The following is a 23,878-nucleotide window of genomic DNA, read 5'->3' as shown; positions in this document are numbered from 1 at the left end:
TTTTGCTTTGGGCTCTGTTCTGATTGGGCAGCACATTATCCAGGTGAGTGAATAACTGGCCGGCCTAGTCTGTAAAGCCCAGAGACAGCCAGCCTGAGGAACTTTGAAATTCTCTAGCTTAAAGGCAACTGATATTCACATTAAGAAGTAACATTTTGGGGGTGGAGCCAAGATGGTGGAGTAGAAGCAGTAACTTGTGTGAACTCTTCCCCAAACCCCTCCAAATACCTATAAAAAAATTACTCTAAACAAATTCTAGAGCAGCAAAACCCACAAAAAGACAGAATGAATCAAATTTCCAGCCCCAGACAACCTGGATGGTTGATAGGAAAGGTCTGTTGCACCAGGCTGGGAGAGAAGTGTAGTTCAGTGTGGGCCATGCAGGCAAAGACAGGCTCCCAGCAAACCCCAGGCCTCAAGGGACTGAATCACGGGCAGCGGTGGCGGTTTCCAGACCTCTCAACCCACAAACACCAAAGACAACTTAGAAGATCAGTGGGAAAGGTCTGCCAGACCTGGGTGAGAGAGGGGCGCAGTCCAGCCCTGGCTCTAGCGCAGCCCTGGGGTGGCAGCCACAGTAGCAATGGTTACTTCTAGAGCTCTCAGCTGACAGACAGTGGGGGGATTGAGTGGCTGATCAGAAGGGGATTGCAGGGATCTCTTTGCTGGTGCCAGTGCAGGATTCTCTTGCTTTGCTCATGCTTGGATCTGGGTCACAGTCCTGGGTGGTGGTCCTGGGGCGAGGAAGAGTGTGTGGCATGACAGAGCTTGTGGTGGCAGTGGAGAGGGAATCCTCCTCACAGTTCCAAGGCAGAAAAGAGTGCTTGTGGTCACTCATAGACCAGAGCACAAGCCAGAAAAAGAGTAAACACCTCTCCTTTGATAATACCACCTTGGAAGAACTGAAAATTTACAGGTCCCTAGAAATATCTCTGAAAAGAGCTGCACAAAACCCCCAAAGCTTCAGACAGTACACCCTTCACACTGGAAGCAGAGCCCTACCTTAACAAAGAGTTTAAAAGTCAAGTAATTGGCTGGAAACATGAGCAGGTAGTGGAAAAAAAACTCAGACTATAGAATCTTACTTTGGTGAAAAAGATCAAAACATACAACCGGAAGATCAAAACTCCTACATCCAAAGCCTCCAAGAAAAATATGAATTGGTCTCAGACCATGGAAGAGCTCAAAAAGGAGTTTGAAAAGCAAGTAAGAGAAGTAGAGGAAAAATTGGGAAGAGAAATGAGAGTGATACAAAAAAAAATCATCAAAAACAAGTCAACAGCTTGCTAAAGGAGACCCAAAAAAAAAAAACTGAAGAAAATAACACCTTAAAAAATAGACTAACCCAAAAGAGGTCCAAAAAGCCAATGAGGAGGAGAATATCTTAAAAAGCAGAATTGACCAAATTGAAAAGGAGGTCCAAAAGTTCACTGAAGAAAATAATTCCTTAAAAACTAGAATGAAGGAAATAGAAGCTAGTGACTCTATGAGAATTCAAGAAATTATAAAACAAAACCAAAAAATAAAAAATAGAAGACAATGTGAAATATCTCATTGGAAAAACAACTGACCTGGAAAATAGATCCAGGAAAGATAATTTTAAAATTACCTGAAAGTCATGATCAAAAAAGGAGCCTAGACATCATCTTTCAAGAAATTATCAAGGAAAACTGCTCTGATATTCTAGAACCAGAAGGTAAAATAATAATTGGAAGAATCTGCCAATCACCTCCTGAAAGAGATCCCCAGAGGAAAACTCCTAGGAATATTATAGCCAAATTCCAGAGTTTCCAGGTCAAGGAGACAACACTGCAAGCAGCCAGAAAGAAACAAGTCAAGTATTGTGGAAACACAATCAGGATAACACAAGATTTAGCAGCTTCTACACTAAGGGACTGGAGGGTTTGGAATATGATGTTCTGGAGATCAAAGGAGCTAGAATTAAAACCAAGAATCACCTACCCAGCAAAACTGAGTATAATCCTTCAGGGGAAAAAATGGATATTCAATGAAATAGATGACTTTCAAGCATTCTTGATGAAAAGACCAGAGCTGAATAGAAAATTTGACTTTCAAATACAAGACTCAAGAGAAGCATGAAAAGGCAAACAGGAAAGAGAAATCATAAGAGACTTATTAAAGTTGAACTGTTTACATTTCTACATGGAAAGATATTTGTAACTCATGAGACCTTTCCCAGTATTAGGGTAGTTGGAGGGAATATGTAGACAGAGGGCACAGGGTGAGTTGAATATGAAGAGATTATATCTAAAAAGTAAAATTAAGGGGTGGGAGAGGATTGTATTGGGAGAAGGAGAAAGGGAAAGGTAGAATGGGGTAAATTATCTCACATAGAAGAGGTAAAAAAAAATTTTAGGGAAAAAATGAGAGGGAATGAGTAAATCTTACTCTTATCAGATTTGGCTTAAGGAGGGAATAACATACACATTCAGTTGGGTATGGAAATCTATCTTACTCTACAGGAAAATAGAGGAAAGAAAGTAAAAGGGGGGACGTGATAGAAGGGAGGGAAGATTGGGGGAAGGGTTAATCAGAAGCAAAAACTTTTGAGGAGGGACAGGATGAAAGGAGGGAACAGAATAAATGGGGGATAGGATAGGATGGAGGGAAATACAGTTATTCTTTCACAACATGACTATTACAGAGGAGTGTTGCATGACTACACATGTATAACCTATATCAAATTGCTTGCCTTCTCAGTGAGGGTGGGTGGGGAGGGAGGAAGAGAATTTGGAACTCAAGGTTTTAAAAATGAATGTTAAAAAGTGTTTTTACATGCAACTGGGAAATAAGATATACAGGCAATGGGGTATAGAAATCGATCCTACTCTACAGGAAAATAGAATGGGAAGGGAAGAAGGGAGGGGTGTGATAGAAAGAGAGAACAGATTGAGGGAAGGGCTATTCAGAATGCATGCCATTGGGGTGGGGGAGGGGAGGTGGGAAGAAAATTTGGAACAAAATCTTCTGGAAGTGAATATTAAAGTCTAAAAATAAATTAATTAATAATTTTAAAAAATAACACCTTTTAAACAACCTTTTAAGGGTGATTGTAACTTGAAAGAGTTTGTAAACACTATGTCCAAGTACAGAAGAGAAGAGCTGGAGTGCAGTGTGTACAAAAAGACAAATGTTCAAATGTTCCAGAAAGGACTGAATTGTGAGTTAACATAACACATAGGTTTTTCTCCCTCATGTATGTCTTTGCCAGGTTTTTGCAAATGAGTACCTACTCTCCCCCACAAATACCAAATAACTAGTGAGAGAGTATGGCCCAAATTTATATGTAGATTATGATATAGCTTATTATTTAGGCATTGACTAAATATAAGTACATTATTTCTCTTATTTTTATTGCTAAGTATTGGTTATGTTTAAAATCTAAAAAATGTCTTTATTGTAAATGGCTAGATTGTATAAATGTAATGATTGTTTCAGCATGGTATATTACACTGTGAGTGGCTGGTTGTACAAATAGAAACTCATCAGTTGGAGCTCAAGAGTTAGAGAAGTAAGTAGAGAGAGTGTACTCAACAGGATTATCCAAATGACCCTGAGAGAATTTCAGTGAATGTGATGGCAGTAGTCTATCACAGGGAACCTAAACCTACTAGTGTGAGAGTAAGGTTGAGTGAACAAGACAACACAGAGCACGTAAAGCGTGATACCCAAGAGAAAGGTGTTGGGTTACACTTGTTATATAAAGTTAAGTAATTTACCCAAGATCATATAGTAAGTTAATGGCAGAACTGAGGACTGGAGCCTAGGTTTGTTCCTTCTACATCTAATGTTTTATTATTCCAGGCATTTAGCCTTCACTTTACTCCATACTAAGTCTGACTTCTGTCCATATCAACACTATTCTACTCACTAGAATTCATTCAATTTTGTCCCCTTTACTTTCTTCTGTGCCCACTGTGACAGCCTTTAATCCTCAAACTTGAAGAGAGTCATCTCTACTATCTGTTCTTTCCATCTTTGTTCTCCAGACTTCTGTGAAAATAATGAATCCTTGATGACTACATTTACTACAAATTTATACTCTCTAACTTTAATTAGTTCCTTATTAGTCTACTACTCAGCAATCCTTTTCTTAATTTCTCTTTGATTCTTTATCAAATTGCTTACAGCAGTTGTTCCAGAATTCTTCTGCATTCCCCAAGTCCCCCATCTCTATTTCTAATCTTTATCTCACTTCCTACAGATGATTTTGCTTCCTATTTTTTCAGAAATAATCAAAGCCATCTAGAGCACACTCATATTTCCATCTATCCCACCTCAAAATATCTTTGTATTCTCACTCACTGCATTCTTCCTTCATTTCTCAAAAGAAGCAGTGTCTTTCTTCCTTTCAAAAATAGCTAATACGTTTCCTCCCTGCAGCCAATCCTATTTCTTCCCAAGATCCTCATCTAGTCTCTCTCTTCATCACCACTAGTTCTTTCCCATCCGAAACATACTAAGATTTTCTCTTCAGTATTTCAATATTTAAAAGATCCATGATTTCATCAGTTTAGGTATTCCCTCAATCAATGTAGACTACAAGTCCTCTTCACCTTAATAAGGTGGCTTTACACATCACCATGACCACAAAATTTCCTCACCTGGTACTCTATCCAAGCTTGTCCAACCTTTTCCTTGCAGAGTAAAGTTTTCTGTTGGGTCTTTCCGGCTTAATAAGACCTAGGTTCTACAGAATTCTGCTGACATAACTTTTAAGAAACCACTGTCAACTCCACATGATAATGAGGCATCAATGTTATCTCCCCTCTATCTTAAAAAAGTATTCTCTCAACCCTGCAATCCTTCAAGGCACCATTTTGTTTCCTTTATCTCTCAGTCTGATTTCTTCAGTGTAATAGCTTATAGTCACCTCCTCTGTTTTCTCACAATTCACTCTCTCCTTAACCCTTTGCAATGTAACTTTTACTTATACCAATCTAATTAAATTGCTTTTTAACCAAAGTCATCAATGATCTCTTAAGTATCAAATATAAAGGTCTTTTCTGGATCATCTTTTGCCCTGGCCATGCTGTAATATTTAATTATGTTGATTCCCCCCTCCTTCTTGGATACCAAAACATTATGGTATCCTAATTCTCTTCCTTCTTTCTGTTTCCTTGATTGGTCCCTCCATACCATTGTTCTAAATCAATCAATAAATCAATGAATATTTATTGACATTTATTTATGTACCAGGCACTGTGCTAAGCACTGGGGAGCAAAGTCCCTACCCTCAAGGAGTTTACAATCTAGTGGGGGAAATAGCATGCAAATAACTATACAGAAAGCAAGCTATATGTATAGCTTGAAAGAATATAGCAAGAAATATATATGTATATATGTGTGTATATATATATATACACATACATATAAAATAAATATAGAGGGGGTTACTGGAATTAAGAAGGTTTGGAAAAGGCTTCCAGCAAAAGATTGGGTTTTAGTTGGGACTTAAAGGGAGCCAGGGAGGTCAGTTGGCAGAGCAGAAGAAGGAGGGGGGAAGCCAAAGAAAATGTCCAGAGCCAAGAGATGGAGTGTCCTGTTTTTGGAACAGCCAGGAAGCCTGTGTCACTGGAGCAAAGAGTACGTGTTGTGGAGTAAAATGTAAGAAGACTAGGAAGGTGATTATTAAGCATTTCGAATGCCAAACAGAGCATTTTGTGTTTGATTCTGGAGGAAATGGGAAACCACTAGAGTTTGTTGAATTGAGGGACCTGTACATTAGGAAAATCACTTTAGTAACTGAATGGAGGATAGTTTGGAGTGGGCAGACTCTCCAATAGGCCAATACAATAGTCTAGATGTGAGGTGATAAGGGTTTGTACTAGAAGTGCTGACAATGCCAGAGGAGAGAAGGGGGCTTATTCAAGAGGTATTGCAAAGACGAAATCAACAAGCTTTGACAAGAGATTGGCTATGAGGGTGAGAGACAGTGAGGAATCCAGGATGATGTCTAGGTTGCAAGCTTGAGGGACTGAGGAGATAATGTTGCCCTCTACAATAATAGGGAAGGTAGGAGTAGGAAGATAATGAATTCTGTTCTGTACATGTTAACTTTAAGATGTCTATCGAGTATCCAACTAGAGATGTCTGAAAGGCAGTTAAGATGCAAGATTGGAGGTCAGCAGAGAGTCAGGGGTAAGATGGGAAGATTTGAGAATCATCTTCATAGAGATGGTAATTAAATCCGTGGGAGCTGATGAGAGCACCAAGTGAAATAAAATAGAGGGAAAAAAAGAAGAGACTCTAATTCAGAACCCTGAGGGACACCTACACTCTCAATGGAACCACCATTCTCCCAACCACCTAATCTCAAAAGCATATCTTCAGTTCATCCAACAAACATTCATTGAGGAGTAACTAATTACTTTGTTACAAGGCAATGTACCCTATAGGCACTTGGCATACAAAGATTTTAAAATGGCACTGTTGCCTTCTCCTAAGGTGGGTAGCAAAGGAAAAAGCATGACATGTATCTATATCTATATTTAGATATAGATATAGATATAGATATAGATAGATATACACACACATACATATACATATATAGAGAGAGCAAGAGAGAGAGCTGTATGTTCATACTTAGTTACATATATGTACATGTACATGTATAAACAAGGTAGGGTGCAGTGGAAATAAAGTCCAGACAAAGTGTTCTAAGATAACCTGGGGAAGGAAAGACACTTTTAGATGGGAGAATTCAAGAGAATTCTTCACAGTGGAAGTGGCACCTAAGCTGAGTTCTGAAGGGAGGGAAGATTCTGAATGGCAGAGATAAGGAGAGAATGTTTTTTCCCATGAATCAGGGATAACCTGTTCCCTTGGTTCTGCAATTGTACCAATTCATAAGGTCCTCCCAGGTTTTCTGGAAACCATCCTCTTCATCATTTCTTACAGCACAGTAGTATTCCATCATATTCATATACCATAACTTGTTCAACCATTCCCCAATTAATGGATATTCCCTCAGTTTCCAATTCTTAGTTATCACAAAAAGAGCTGCTATAAATATTTTTGTACTCATGGATTTTTTTCATTTTTCTTTGATTTCTGTGGTAGCGGTATTACTGGGTGAAAGGGTATGCATAGTATGATTTGGAGGAATAGTTCCAAATTGCTCTCCAGAATGTTTGGACTAGTTCAGAGCTCCACCAACAGTGCATTAGTGTATATTTTCCCACACCTCCTCCAGCACTTGTCATTTTCTTTTTCTATCATCTTGGCCAATCTGATGAGTACAAGGTGGTACCTCAGAAGTGGTTTAATTTTCATTTCTCTAATTATTAGTGATTTAGAGCATTTTTTTCAAATAACTATTGACAGCTTTGATTTCTTCCTCTGAAAACTGCCTATTTATATCCTTTAACTATTTATCAATTGGGAAATGGCTCTTATTCTTGTAAATTTGACTTAGTTCCCTATAAATTTGAGAAGTCAGACTTTTATCAGAGAAACTTACTGCAAAAAAATTTTTTCCCAGTTTCCTAGTTTTATTCTAATTTCAGCTGCATTGGTTTTGTTTGTATGTCCACACCCCTCAAATCAAAAACTCAATTACTGAGCTTTTACCCCAAGGAAGCCATTGATAAGAAGAAATACCCATTATACACCATAATATTTATAGCATCACTTTTTGTGATAAGAAAGAATTGGAAACAAAATAGATGCTCACTGATTGAGGAATGGCTAAACACACTGCGGCACGTGAATGCAATGTAATATTACTGTGCTATAAAAAAATAACAAATGTGATGAATACGCAGAAGCATGAAAACATCCACATGAACTGATGCAAGTGAAGTAATCTAGGCCAAGAAAACAATATACATAGTAACTACAACAGCATAAATGGAAAGAAAATACACACACAAAAATCAAAAGTGAATGTAGCAAAATTATAAAGATCAAACATGACTCAAATGAAGAGATATGAGGACATCCCCAACTTACCCCTTCTTGGAGGTGGAAAGTGTTGTGCATTGTACATGTTTTCAGATTTTTTTCAATGTATTGTTCAATTGTGATTTTTTTGCTCTTTTTTTTTGTCTTTGGAAAATACTATTTGTTACATGGGATGGTTCTCTTGGAGAAGGAAGCAGAACACTAGAGAAAAGTATGATGATATAAAAAAAGATACCAATAAAAACTGATTTCTAAAAATAAAAAAAAAAACATGGGAAGAGACTTGGAGTCAGGGAAAGCAAAGTTCAGGTTAAAGGGCCCAAACAAAGGTGGTGGCAACATAAGGGCATAGATGCAAGAGAAATGCTGTGACTTTAAAATGGATAGGATTCTAGGAATTGACATGGGGAATGAGATAAAGGGAAGATTCAATTACTCCAACAAAGTATGGATTGCTTAGGATGGTAGTGGCTAAAATAGGAAGATAAAATTAACTAAAATAGGAAAAATGGGAGGAGAGAATTAAAGGTGCAGATCAAATCTAATCTAAAGCTAGGAAGAACCTTATTAGCCAGTCCAGTCAGTCAAAAAGCATTTATTAAGGGCTTACTTTATGTCAGTAAGTGCTGGGGATATATAGGAAGGCAAAACTAGACCCTGACTTCAAAGAAATCACATTCTAATTGGGGAGGCAAGTATGTGAATAACTAGGTATATACCAGATATACAAAGTAGATGGAAGACCAGTAGATTGTAAGCTCCTTGAGGGCAAGGACTCTTTTGCTTTTTTTTAACCCCTCACTTGCCACAGTGACTATCATATTGTTGTTCTTATTATTTAGTCATTCAGTTGTGTCCAATTCCTCATGACCCCGTTCACCATAGCCCCTCCACGAGGTTTCCTTAGCAAAGATACTGGAGTGGTTTGCCATTTCCTTCTCCTGTGGATCACCTTTTGTCAGAACTCTGCACTATGACCTATCCATTTTGGGTAACCCTGCATGGCATAGTTTGTAGTTTCATTCATTTCATTCAAGCCCCTCCACCATGATAAACAGTGATTCTGTCATAAATAGTAGGTGCTTAATAAATGTTGATTGATTGATTGAAGACAATCTCAGAAGAGAAGGCAACTAGCAGTTGGGAGACTAGGAAAGGATAACTGAAGAAGGTAGAATTTGAGTTGATTCTTGAAGGAAGCCAGGTGGTAAAAATGAGGAACCTAAAGGATTCCAGATATAGAGGAAACAAGAGATAGAGATGGAATGTCACATTATAGGGGCAACATACGTAGGCCAGTGAAGTTGGATCAGAGAGTTCATGAAGAATAGTGAAATGATAAAAAGACTAGATAGGTAGGAAGTGGCCCCATTACGAAAAGCTTTAAATACCAAATAGGGAAGTTTTATATTTGATCTTAAGGGTAATAGGAGTTCTACTGGAGATTATCTTCCCCCACAATATCCTCCTTCACTCTCACCTTGGATGAAGAGGTAGCCCTTCTCCTGGTCAAAACCAACCCCTCTGGTCTTCACCAGCAGATTGAACCCATTGTCATCCCCATTTTCATTCTTATCTTCAGTCTCTATCTATCTATTAACTGCTTCCTTGTTGCCTACAAACTTACCCATGTCTTTCCCATTCTTTAAAAAAAAAGAAAAGAAAAAAACTCTTCTTCCCTTCTTAAAGTCCTTGAGAAAGTGTAGACACCTCCTCCACTTCCTTTCTTCTCACTCTAAAGTTTCTGCAATATGACTTCTGTCCTAATTGTTCAACTGAAACTACCCTCTCCAAAGTTACCAACGGTTACTTAATTGCACAATCCAATGGCCTTTTCTCAATCCTAATCATTCTTGACCTCTGTAAAGAATTTGACTGTTAGTCACTTTTTCTTTCTAGATTACTCTTTTCTCTCTAGGTTTTTGTGATTGCTTTCTCCTGGTTTTCCTCTCGTCTGTCTGACCACTCCTCCTCCAATCACCTTTGCTTGTTCTGCATCCATGTCCAATAATGGAAGGGAATAAGCATTTATTACTATATGCCAAGCACTACACTAAGTGCTTTACAAATATTATCTCATTTGATCATAACAACCCTTGGAGGTAGGTGCTTCTAATATCCCCATTTTACAGTTGAGAAAATTGAGGCAGACAGAAGTTGTGACTTGACCAGGGCCACACAGTTAGTGTCTGAGGTCAGATTTAAACTTCCTGACTCCAGGACCAGGGTTTTATCCACTGTACCACTAGGTGTATCCCCCGAGGCTCTACCCTGTTCTGTTTTCTATTTGCCCTCTATATTATCTTAGTGATTTCATCAATCCATGAACATTTATTAAGCACCAGTTGTTATATTCCAGGTACAGTGCTAAGCATTAGGGATACAAAAAGAGAGGCTCTGCCCTCAAGGGGCTCACCAGAATTCAGTTTTCATCTCTATGCAGACGATTTCCAGATAGATAGATAGATAGACAGACAGATAGACAGACAGATAGACAGACAGATAGATAGATAGAGATGATATAGATATAGATGTAAAGTTGTAGAAATATCTATAGTCTGTTTCCTGAGTTCACTTTACCAACTGCCTTTTCGAATCTTACCCTGGATGCCCCCATAAACATCTCAAACTTAATTATGTTCAAAACAGAAATAATTACCCTAACCCTAACCCCTCCAAATTCTCCTCTTTTTCAAACATCCCTACTGCTGTCAATGGTACCACCATCCTCCCAGTCACCCAGGCTTTCAACTATGGTATTCTTACCATAGCAGCCTCCTAGTTGGTTTCAATTGCTCCTAAGGGATCTCTCCACTACAGACTGTTGTTCCTGTGGGATCTCTCCCCTTAATTTCATTCAACTCACGTATCCAATCCAGCCCATGCTAAATCTAGTCATTTCTACTTTCACATCTTCCCCCTATATCTCTTCTGTCTATTCACACAGCTACCTTTACTTCTGGCCTGGGTTATTGCAAAATAGCCTTCTAATTAGTCTCCCTGCCTCAAGTCTTTCCACTCCACTGTATCCTCACTCAGCTGTCAAAGAGCTATTTTACTAAAGCATAGGTCTACCCAGGTCATACCTCTACTCAGTATACTCCAACCAATCTTCTCAAATCACAGGCCTCAAAAACTGAAGCCTACCCAGGTGAAATGACTTGCCCAACTTCCTACATGTACTAAGCGGTAGAGATGGAATTTGAATAAAGTTCTTGGACTCCAAAATGCCATTGTTTCTACTACACCCAATAAATCTAATTTCCTTCCACTTTCTCTTCCTCTAATTATACTACTACTTGAAGTCTTATCCACCAACAATGTAAAAAAGCAACTCTGGCCCCCTCAAATGGCTCCCTATCCTGCAACATAGTGACTTTACTACATTCTCACCAAACAACAAATCAAAAAATATGTATGTGTGTATATAGATATATAGATATAGATATAGATATAGATATACACATATGGACTGATCTCAAGCACAGAGAAATGACAACCTTAAACCTTAACAAATACTGGCAACTGAGTAAAACTCAATATTTAGCCTCCCCTATTATCATCATGACCTATAACTAATATAATTGGCTGTTTGTAAATTTGTTGGTGTGTTGCTTCCCTACATAATAATGAAATTTACATGAACAAATTTTGCTCTTGATAAAAATTAGAAAAATAATATTTTCAAAAACTGATATCACATACGGAAAATAAAACAAGACTTTTATTTTGAAACTATGACTTTATTAGTCATGATGAAGTTACTGAATCTATATAAATTCACTAACTAGATTTAAAACTTCATAAACAGTATCAAGAACAGATTAACTACAAAAAAACAGTGTATTTAGACATAGCTAGAGCAACCATTGTGTCTTTTGTACTTTAAGAAGCTGGTACCTTATGGTAGTGTATAGTCTGCAATTAGTCAACAAAAACATAATATAAACATGATATAAACTTATCTCGCTAAGAAGATCTCTTCATTTCTTTTGAATTGACATACATTGAATGCACAATTTTAATTCATTACAGTAAAAGTGTATTACAAAAGAAGAAACTGCCCCATAAAATAACCAAGAGTCTTGGTTCATAATCTATTTTTTTTTACGTTAAACAAATATAACCAGATCCTGACTCTGTGAGTCTATGATGCTTTTTTCACCTTTAGCTACCATAGAAAAGTACCTTGAAAACTCCCCTCCCCCAAATCTGGTCCCTCAGTGTGAGCTGATAAAGTTTCAAGGAATTTTAGAATTTGAACCTACTAGAGGGCAGATGCAGAATAACCCAGATATGTGATTGAAATCCATTAATTTGTGTACTTTATCTTTCTTAGGTTCTCTTCAAGCAGCAGCATTAATTTGTAAATTATCTTAATACAACTATGAGATAATTAAATTAGGTAGCCAGAATTAATTGCTAGCAGTAATTGAAGCACAGATGGATGTGGCTAGCTTGTAGTGTGAATATAAAAGAAAACTCTAAATCACATGGTTTTTCAGTCACTAAATCAGAAGGATTTGAAAGATGAGATCTTCAAATAAAATAATGGGCCCACAAAGGAGTTATTTACATCTGGTCTCCAAACTTGATGTAAATAAATCCACAACAATTAGCACTATGCCTTATATAGGGGAAGTAGTCAATAAAATTTGAACAAATGAAACTTCTGGTGTGGATGAAACATTAAAATTCAGTAAAATAGAAGACAAATGAAATAGAAAGGAAGCCATTTCATCTTAATTGAAAGGTTCCGGTTGTAAAAGCCTCTAAATTTCAAATGGAATAAGAAATTTAAAGTCATAAAAAATAATCCAAGTATATCCTAAGTCAGATAGGCTACTTTGAAGGGTCCCATTAAATTTTCAGGGCTAAAAAAAAATGGCCCTCTAACATTTAAATTTATTTTATAATTTATTTGAATATCTTTTCATAATTTTTGTGTAAGTGGATCAAAAACATTATAGTCTGATGAATTAATTAACAATGATGAATATTTGTGGTCAGTTCTATTAGATGTTATTGAGGTTATAGTATCAGAAATGGTCTCTGTCCTCCAAGAGTTTTATATATAATATATATGTATGTATGTAATATATATATATATATGTTAGGGATAAAAAATGACAAACAAAATTGTAAGTAAAACAATATAAAGTGATAGATTGTGTGCTGCAGTTTATAAGAGTTATTGGAATGCAGAAGAAAGTAAGGAGTTCAATTAAGGGAAGGCTTCAGGGAACTTTATCAGGGTCTCTATGATAAGTAAATTAGGAAGACCATAAGGTGAGGAGAGAAACAATGCATTCCAGGCAACAAGAATAACATGAGCAAAGGCATGAAAGTCAGAAGGGGGAGGAGGGGTGAAGTTGCAAGACAAGTCAGTTTGGCATTTAAAGTCCTTTGCAGTCAAGTTCCAATTTTCCTTTCCAGATTAACTTTATGTAACACTATGTAGTACTCCCCTTTGCCCACTCTCAGCTTCTAGTCAAATTCTCTTACTTGATGTTCCCTAAACTTAGTATCCAACTTCCCACCTTTGCAAAGGTGATGTCCCACATGACTGGAATACAAATACACCCCCCCTCACCCCCACCTCTTACAATTTCCAGTCCTTTCAAGACTCAAACCCTTTCACGGGAAGCCTTTCTCTCCTTCCTCAAATTATATTGTATTTCTTCATCTAAAAGGCTGTATCCAGAATGTGAGATTCTAGACTATTTTTTCATTTTGTTTCTGCAACCTCAGCACCTAGCACAGTGCTTTTGATCAAAGTAGGTACTTAATATATATGATTATTAGATTAGAAAAAAAGTCAGGCAAGACTAGAGGAGAGGACACCCTGAAAATGTGAAAAATAAGATTCTGTATATATAGAATAAAGGCAAAGTATGGATGAACTTGAAAGCCAGGCAGAGAACTTGAAGCAGCAGAAAACAGAGAACCATTAACAGTTTCTGAGCAGGAGAACTGATGTGGTGAAAGCTGGTATATAGTTTGGTGGGGGAGGTGGGGAGGGAAATCCCTCAGGAGCAACTGAGAATAATAGCCAGGAGGCTGCTGCAGCAATCATTCCTAGAAGATGACAATGGCCTGAGCTAATATAGTAGCTAAAGAAATGATTTGAAAAGAAAGAATATGAAAGACATTGCAAAGAAAAAAATAGAACTTCATGACTGACTGGCTAGAAGAGATGACAGAGCCAGATGAATCAAAATAACTTCAAAATTTAGAGCCTAGCTGACTCAAAAAATAAAAGTTGGGAGCAGGTAGGTGGTGCAGTGGATAGAGCACTGGCCTTGGATTCCAGAGGACCTAATTCGAAATCCGGCCTCAAACATAACACTTACTAGCTGTGTGACTCTAGGCAAGTCACTTAACCCCATTGCCTAACCAAAAAAATATAGTAATAAAAAAATAAAAAATAAAAGTTGGGAGAAGGGGCTACTTGAAGGATAAAATCTTAAGTGAATCCTATTTCAGCTATACCTAATCATCATATTTATGTATGTATGTATAATATATATATATATATATATATTATCAAACAAGAGCAGAAATATTGGAATGTGTTTGTAAACAAACCGAATTTAAAGTATAGAGCACGGGCAATAAAGTTGGACATAGGCCACAAAACATAGGTTGAAGCTAAGTTATGGTAGGCTTTGAATGCCAAGCTAAGGAGTTTGGACTTTTTTCAGTAGGCAACACAACAGGTATCTCACACCATTCCTTATCCTGCAATGTTCTTGACCCTCATCTCTGCTGAAATCCTTTCTATCCTCCTGATTCTTTCATTATCCTTTCCTGATTTTCCCAGAATTGAGGTTTTTCTTCCACAGAATTATCACACTCATAGTAAAAAAGGAAAGAAATTTATTAAGTGCCTACTATATTCTAGGCATTGTGCTAAATGTTTTTACAAATATTATCCCATTTAATCTTCACAACAATACTAGGAGGTAAGTGCTGTTATTATCCCCGTTTTACATAGTTGAGGAAAGTAAGGCAGACAGTTTAAGTGACTTGCCCTAGGAAGTGTCCAAAGTTGGGTTTGAACTCAGATCTTTCTGACTCTAGATACCCATCTGTCCACTGTGCCACTAGTATCTTTCTCTTTACACCTACCATGTTCTATTGTGTATTATGGGAATTTGTATGTATTTTATTTTTCTCATATTAGATTTTTTTAACTCCTTGAAGGACAAGGACTAAGTCTTATTTTTTAATGTTCCTCAGCATATAAACACAGAATGGATGCAATATTTGTTAAATGAAGAACCACTTTTCATTTTTCTCTAAGACTTGGGTAGAGGGTGGTGGTCAAAAGAAAGTGTAGAGAAGGGAGGGATGTAAGGATAAGAAGGAAGAAAGCTAGGGGAAGTGGGAAGGTTATAGAGTCCCTAATCAGATTAGGGGATTCTGGGAATGAAGAAATAGCTTCAGGCAGATATTTTTCCTGAAGAGAATCCCAGCAAACAACAAAGATTGGGGAAGGAGATTAGGATTGAAGAAGCTGCATAGCAATACCTTGTAAATTTACTAGACTTCAAAATTTATAATCAATTACAATCTACTGCTTGAGTAACCCTGCTTTAAGAAATGGGTAAGTGTTCATGTAAACACATAAGGCACAGGACAGCTACCTGCCACAGTAGGCGCAGTACAGAGTACTCTGAATCCTTTGGGATTCGCTTAGAAGGGAAGGGTAACATGTGGGAGTTGGGATCCCACTGTTAGACTGCCACAGAAGTTCTGGAAAAGAATTTTTCCCAGAATAATAAGAAAGCTTCCCCGCCCCCAGCACAGAAAGACCCCTTAGGGGAGGGTAGGGGAGGACAACTCTCAAACCCTAGGATCACACTTACTCAGTTGGCTTCTCATTCTCACTGGCACCTCAGTCTCACCACTACCACCAGCTTAGCTGTGTGGATGACAGGAGTTAAGAAGTTAGGAAGCCTGGAGTTCGGAAGACTGATCTTCCTGAGTTCAAATCTGGCCTCAGACACTAGCTGTGTGACCTAGGCAAGTCACTTCACCCTGTTTGCCTCAGTTTCATCATCTGTAAAATGAACTAGAGAGGAAATGGCAAACCACTCCAGTGTCTTTGCCAAAAAAACCCCAAGTGGGGTTCACAGAGAATCAGACTCAGCTGAACAACGACATAAGGTACACTCTAATTCCACTGTGGAAATGAGCTGGGTAATGATGATAATCTGATGTTTTCTTACTACAAATTACATACAATTAGTTCTCAGTTCATTACTGGTTCTTCCTTGCGGACAAAGGCAGCTAGCTGGCAGTGGATAAAGAACTAGGTCTGGAGTCAGGAAAACCTGAGTTGTGCAAGTCATTTAACTTGTTTACCTGTTTCCTTGCCCGTAAAATGAGAATAATAACAGCACCTACTTTGAAGAGTGGTTGTAAGATTCAAATGAGATAATATTTATTTATAAAGTGCCTGGCACATAGTAGGCCATATATAACTGCATTCCATTCCTTTGTGGGCTGATATGGAAATGAAAACTACAGTAACCTCCCTAGGTAGTTCCTTCCTGGTTCTGTAATTGGGGAGAAAATTTGACAATCTGATGAATTTAAAAATAATAAATTCTGAGTTAGAATTTATTATTTTCAAATTCATCAGATTGTCAGAGATTGGGAGATTGGTGGGAAATGAGAGTACAAAAAATCTTGCTGTGTAATTACAGAAAAAGGCTAAACATAGCTGCGCTTTAGTAATATTTAACTTTTAGATTAGATCGTGACGAATGAAATCCAAGGAAGACTTTGGTCACAGCCTACTGTAGGCTAGACCAGACAAGTCAACTGCCTTCCATTCCAGTCGTTATGGCAACCAGCGTCCTTGGTTACCGCTTTCCCAGGAAATCACAGAAGGCAGGGTTTCCTCAGCTATTTACAATGAAAGAACCCCCTGGTTCTGTGTTCTGCCGGGACTCGAGCACCCAGCACTTCCCGAAGGCCCGAAAATAAAAAGCAAAAGTAGTGAGAGTCTTCTCCTTGTCACGTTACGGTCTGCAGCGAATCACAGAATCTTAGCCCTGGAGGGAATCCTCAGGAGTCTACTAATCCAACCTGTAATAATTTACAGCCCACGGAGTGGAAAAGGCAGTGGGTATGAAGTCAGAAGACTAACTTGGGTTTGAGTCCCTGCTCTGTTAGGATCACATCCCTTGAACTGGAAAGGACCTTACAGATCATCTAGAATTATTCTAGTCCGAGCCGCTCATTTTACCGATGAGGAAACTGAGACCCAGAAAGTGAATTATTACAGTACTTGCCCAAAGACATACTAGTAAGCATCAGAAGTGGGGTTTGAACCCAAGTCCTCTGCCTCCAAAGTATCTCATGTTATGCTTTTCTGCATTACCTTGGACAAGACACTGGCCATTTTCGGTGTGACCGTAGGTGAGTGAAGTCATCCCACCTCTCTGGGCTCTTTTCCTTGTCTCCAAAATGAAGTGGTTGTATATGATCCTTGGAGTAGAAGGTCCCTTCCAGAACTAAGTCCTATGATCCTGTCAAGCACGTTTGCATCCCCTTGAAGGGAAGGCGGGGAATGTGTATTTCCTCTAATTCAGACGCCTCCCGCCCACCCGGGAATCTCTGCGGATAAGTGAGCCCTGCGATTCCTGCCGGGGGCTTGGACCCAAGCGACTCACATAGTAATCCTTGTACCACGTCTCCAATTTCTCCTGCAACATTCGACAGCATTCGTTGTTAACTAGTCTTCTTAAGCTGTCAGCCATGGTTGTTCCTTGGTTTTTACAAGTGTATGTCAATTTTGGGAGGGCAGAGGGCAGGAAGGATGTTTTCTTTCTAGACGGGTGGGAAGGAGACCCTTAGAGCCCAAAAGGAGTTTCCATTCTTTACCCCGGGGATCTTCAGCGCCTGCAGCGGCGGGATGCGAAGGGGTTGGGAAGGGGAAAGGGGGAGTGGAGGGGAGGTGTTCCGCCGCCCTCAGGAGGCTGCATCCGCGGCCCCTTAGGGTGCCCCTCCTGGCGCTGCCCAGACCACTGGTGCATATTTATACCCAGGCGATTATTAAACAAACTTTGACGTTTGCTTTGCTCGGCTGTCAAGGACGCCAGCGCGAAAGGGAGGGCTGATCTCAGTTGTAGCAACGCTTCCTCTTCCTTCCCTCCCTTCCCCTCTCTCTCCCAACCCTTTCCCACTCCCATCCCCTGGTTCTTGAAGCCTTTCTGCCACTTTTCTTGCTAGTTTAGAAGTCAAGACGGAGAACTCTACTCTGAACTTGCCTGTGATGCCGGGGCTGTTCTTGTTGCTGTTGATGATTTTGGTGCTACTACTAGTGTTGCTGCTTTCTGAAGGGGAAAACGAAGACCCAACAGAACAAGATCATTGAGACGAATTCCTAATGTCGACGGGAATTGACCCCGGAACCTGGATCCGGAAGATACTGTGCTGTAGAAAGGCATGACATGAATCTTGATAGAAAGGAGGGTCACCTATATTTTACTTTACAAAGCAGGAGCCACTAAAATCCTGAGCATGGGAACAGAAGTCAAAGTCAGAACCGTTCAAGTGGAACTTTTTACTCTTACACCCTAAATTCAGACTCTTCTCCCCTATTTCAGGTGCTGGGTATTGGGAGAAAACACCATGGCCCTCATTAAGCACCAGAGATGCAAGTTTTATTTTACGGCCTAATCATTGGTTCAGCTCTTAGGAAGCACCTGAAAGCCACTATGTTCGGATTCATTCTCCATCCCTTCACATCTATGCTTTCTGTTTTAGCAGGGACAGTTCCTTGAAGTGTAAGGGGGATGTGGAGAATTAGAGGGACAGGGCTTTAATAAGGAAAGAAAATGTTTTAAGTTGCCATCTCAATATCCTTAGTGTTATCGTAGAACATATTAGGAGATACTTCTCTCAAAAGGTACTTCTAAATAGAAAAAGTTTCCAAATCTAAGCTCCTGTGAAACCCTAACATGAAAACTTTGGCATGAAACTAGAGAAGGCAGATGTTACTTCAAAATCTAATTCAAATCTCTCTTGAGGTCTGTCTCACTAAATCAGCAAATCTTCCCTCCAACTACTTAAACCAATGGAATGAGCAAAACATTGTCTGTATGAATGGATTATGTCTCAGGGATCGCGTCCCTGACTGATGTAGGCAAAGTGGTCAGTGATGCACCTGAAACCACCATTGACCAAAAAGTTATAGTCTTACTTAAGTTTTCTCTTGCCTTGTTTTTTGGGTGCAGATGGATGGCTTTGGGGGTTCCAAGATGAGCACACATGAAGAATAACTTCTCAGGTTTGAAAGGTTTTAACGGTATAAAAAATTAACTTATTTGATAAAAACCTCATTAACTCAGAGTTTACTTAATTCAAAATCTGTGGTAATTAAGACAAGACTTGGGCATTATTTGTTTAAAGAGAATTTCCAAACAACAGTGCAGGGCAATTATTTTAATTAAGAAAACAAACTTTTCAAAAACCCTAAGCTCCTTAGATGACATACCATTCTTATCTGGTCTTTTAAGCCAGTTCCTCTGCTTAGTCTATTAATTGTTACTTTATGTATTTGAAAGTATTAAAACCATTTATTGTCAAATATTTTACAATTCTGACTCTTCACTAATTTAGGTCCCTACACAATTGTTCGAACTGGTGAAGTTTTACTGTATGCAAACCCAAAGAACATTTTTAAATCCTTCTCTCTTTCTGATCTTTTTTTTTTGTATAGTACAAAGAATAGAGTTATGTCCATATAGAAAAGACATATATATATATGCTGAGGTTCACACTAAATACTATTTTAACACAAATACACTTTTTGTAGGAGTTGAGAATGAGAGTAGAATGAGAGAAGTTAAAATTTTTTAGAAAAGATCTATAAAGATATCAACTTTAATGATATGCCTCTTTAAAAAGGACAGTGTGTGAAAACAATGTAAATTTGGTGAAAACAATGTTAATTTGGTGAAAACAAGTTTATTTGCCATGCAACCAGAACTGGCTTATTTGCAGAAAAATTCAAAATATTGTAAATGTATGAACAGCACTTCTCAAAAAAATTTGCTCTAATTTTATTTTTTTAAAATGTGCTTTCCTCCATTCCATTAATAATCTTGAAATCCTCACAAATATCAAAGAGAAATGTCTAATCCTATGATAGAATTGCATATCATCTTCACTAAACTGTTTCTCAGTCAAAATCTTAACATCCTCAGAGAAATACTGAACTAAATTTCACTACACTTGCTTCATGATAAAAATCCAAAATGGAACATGCTTTTTGTAATATAAAATGTCAGAGACTGCTTGTAGTACTATGAACATCCTTATATTGAAGCAATACAAGGATACTCTCAAGGTCTCCCTGAAGAACTCTGGCATCTATTGCTTGCCATGGGTGACACAGCATGGTGTGCCCACATCAAACAAGGCACTGTGCTCTACGATCAAAGCAGAATTGCAGTAGCTCAAAAGAAAAGTGAGATGCACAAATTTAGACATTTCCAATCCAAATGTTCATGTGGACTATTTGTGTCCAACCTGTGGTACAGCCTTCTGAGCTCACACTGGCCTTATCAGCCATAGTCAGACACACTGTACCCTGATGCCAGCATAGTGGTGCCATTTTGGTCCTCCTCAAGAAAGAAGGACAACTACCAACTCAGTATACGCTATCTTGTAATTTTAATTCTCTTTGTATCTCTATTTCTTCTCAAATAAATTATAAACTTCTTCAGGACAGGGTCAATGTTTTATATCTAATGCCCTTTGGAGTAGAGGATAAATAAGTATTTTCTCATAATGAAATTTAGAGATAGCAACAAGGAATTCAAAACAGATGATACATGCAGTACAGGTTCTGTTTGGATAATTTTGCTCTAGTTCAGTAGTTTTAGAAAATAGATGTTTGTGTCTTGGTGAAGAGGAAAGTTCAATTCCATTTTGAACTAGGTTGTAATTATTTGGGGGGGGACTGAGGCTCTGTAATTTAATAAATCAATATTCAGCTTAGGTTCTAAATGTATAATGTATATGAATATATACATTAAATGAATATATGTAAATGAATATATCATCCATTCCAATTCAAGGCTGACAATTCAGTTAATGCAAAGCCCTAGTTATAATATTGGTATCAGTCCACCTGTATTTTCTAATAAAAAAACATAGAAGTGAATTATATATTCTGAACACAAATTATTCTATGCTCTTTAATGGAACAGTTAATATTCCTAACTTTGTATATACGAGTAAACAAGAAGTTGTTTTCCATACTATTGTATGCCTCTAACATAATTCAAGATCTAGAAATATCAAAATACTTGAACCACATAAAATCCAAACATTATCCTTAAAGCTCTTAGTTTTTACACAAATGAATGTGCTACTACTGTATCAGGATGAACGATATTTTAGGAATATGAGATAAATATAAAATCCAGTACAATTCCACATATCTAAAGATATCTTGTACACTAATACTGATGAGTCCAAGCAAAGTTTAAAATTCAATATGAATACAACTAAGGCTTTTGGAATCCACATTTTTAGCTATCTTAAAGCAATTTAGCTGAAGGGAATTTGACTGATTTGTCTTGTCCTGCTTTAGAAGTGAGATTATTCAAACTACATTTCTTACTAATCTTTCTGGAAATATATATTTTATCTGTGACATAAGTCAAATATAAAGTTGAGAGTTAAAATTAAGAAATCATTCCAAATAAAGTAAATATAGTATACACAAGAGGTGTCAAATCCACTACCTAACCTGCATTTGACTAGAACCAGTTTAAAATGTAATTGGGAAATAATTAACTAAATTATAATACAATAAAACAGATAATGTCAATATATGTCAATTCTAAGTATGCTGCCCCCAGGGATCCTCATGTATAGTTGGGTGCACCCATTTGTATTTGACACCACTGGTATACACAATTGACAAAAGGAAAGAGAAAGAATGAAAAGAATATGATTGGCTATTTTACCTCTGATGTCATAATCCTGGTAGAAAAGAAGTTAGAAAGAAAAGATGACATTCAGTTTATTGATCTTCTGATGCCATAATCCCAACATCTAGCAGTGCACCATTTTTTTTCTATAGAACAATCTAACATAGCATTACTGTACCATTTTAGCACATAAAAATATGGTACAGTTATAGTGGCTCATATTACTAAAGATCTTCCAATGTTATAATCCCAATATCTAGCAGTGAACCATTTTTTTCTATAGAACAATTTAACATAGCACTAGTATACTTTGAGCACATATAAATATGGGATATTTACAGTCACTCATGTTACTAAAGAAGAAAAGGCCCAGTGTGTAATCTTTAAGGGCCAAAATTGTATGGTACACTGGAAAGAGTACTGGCTTGGGACTCAGAAGATCTGGGTTCCAGTCCTGGCGCTACCATGTCACTCTATGATTTGGAGTAAGTCATCACCTTACTTTTCTTATCTGTAATATGAAGAGATTGGTCTAGATGGTAAGGTCTCTTTCAGTTCTGATGTTTTACAATTCTGTGATAAGATCCCTGCTGTCCAAAAGTATTTTCACCACGTCACTTGAAATTCCCACCTTACAGTAAAAGTTAACAAATAAGCAAAGAGCTCTGAAATTCAGAGGTCAAGGAAGTAGCTATGGAGTGCAGGGTATTAAGAAATTGTCAGGAGCAAGTCAGTCCCTGAGAATTTACCAGGTCAAAAGTGCAGTTGAGCTATGGTATCTGGAGGATCAGGGACAAGTCAAAGATCTGAAAACTATGAGATCAAAGTAGAAGTGGAAAGAGGCAACCAGCTCCAACTAGTCAAGAAAAACAATGGTTTAGATTCCAAGAGCACAAGGTAAAGCAAGACAAGAGCACCAGAAATCAGAAGTCAAGAGTAACCCTTATCCTAGGGAAAAGAGCTCTAGCCTTCCGGCCTCTCCTGATGAGCATTTACTGCCCAGGAGCAGAGGATGCTAACAAGAAACAATTATACTTTGGCTGCAGGGATGTTAATCATGGTACTGAGATCAAATAGCTGAGTCTTCCCAGACTTTTGCATCTTATTTGTTACTGCCCATCTCACTTTTTAAAAGAGGACCATTAGACTATGATAACAGTACAGCTAGAAGAGTTTTTAAAGATCATCTAGTCAAACTCCCTCAATTCACATGAGAAAACTGAGCCACCAAGATATTAGGTGACTTGCCCAAGATCTCACAGCTGGCTATTAGAAGATTCAGGATTCAAATCCATGTTCTTCGACCCTTAAGTTCAAAATTCTTCCTACCATCCATTAGTAAATACCTTTATGAGTCATTTATTTGTAAACTGTATTTCTATTTTACCACAGCTACCTTATTTACCCTCCTTTTATTCCCGAACCCCTCCCCCCTGTACCATGAAAAGGTAAGGAAGAAGCCTAGGCTCATGAATCGTATCAGGAAAGGCACAAAAGGGTTTTTCTCTCACCTACCAGTACTCCGCTTCTCTCTGAGAGACAGACGACCACTTTATGGCAGTAGCAGAAGGAACTATGGACCTGGAATGGAATTATAGGCTCTAAAAAAGCTAAACTGAACATTGTGTAATGACAATAAGCAAGCTTGGATCCAAGAAGAGATGAGAATAAGGACCCCTCTCTTATTTGCAAGGCGAAGAGAAAGGGGAGGGTGGGCTATGTGTATGGAATATTGCATCCTAAGTCAGATTTGGTTGAAATATCGGTTAGTTTTTCCTGACTTTATTTTTTCTTTCTAAATCCGTCACACGGTATGGGTATCCGGGTTAGGGAGGGGTAATATATTTGGAAACAAAGGTGATATAAACACAAAAGGTATCATTTTTTTTTTTTTTACGAGCCACGAGGTTCTTGTTCTAGGCACTTGCACTAACTAGCCCTGTGACCAGTGGCTCAGCATCCTCAAAGTAAAACTGGTGAGGGGAGATGGA

The 23,878-nt window shown here is 38.0% G+C and overlaps 1 protein-coding gene across 3 annotated transcripts in view; it reads right to left on the bottom strand.

Annotated features, from left to right (window-relative positions):
• Positions 1-17,890, bottom strand: part of SPATA18 (spermatogenesis associated 18) — a 61,603-nt gene extending 43,713 nt beyond the window's left edge. For all 3 annotated transcript variants that reach the window (XM_027836455.1, XM_027836456.1, XM_027836457.1), the window contains exon 1: positions 17,613-17,890. In XM_027836455.1, the coding sequence (XP_027692256.1) occupies positions 17,613-17,699 (87 nt within the window). In that variant the 5' untranslated portion in view covers positions 17,700-17,890. The remainder of the gene's footprint in view (positions 1-17,612) is intronic.
• Between the last annotated feature and the right edge of the window lie 5,988 nt (positions 17,891-23,878).

The sequence above is a fragment of the Vombatus ursinus genome, unplaced genomic scaffold, assembly GCF_900497805.2.
Source record: "Vombatus ursinus unplaced genomic scaffold, bare-nosed wombat genome assembly UNPS02014818.1, whole genome shotgun sequence".
NCBI lineage: Eukaryota > Metazoa > Chordata > Mammalia > Diprotodontia > Vombatidae > Vombatus > Vombatus ursinus.
The sequence above is the reverse complement of the archived record's forward strand: the minus strand, read 5'-3'. Positions and strand labels throughout refer to the sequence as shown.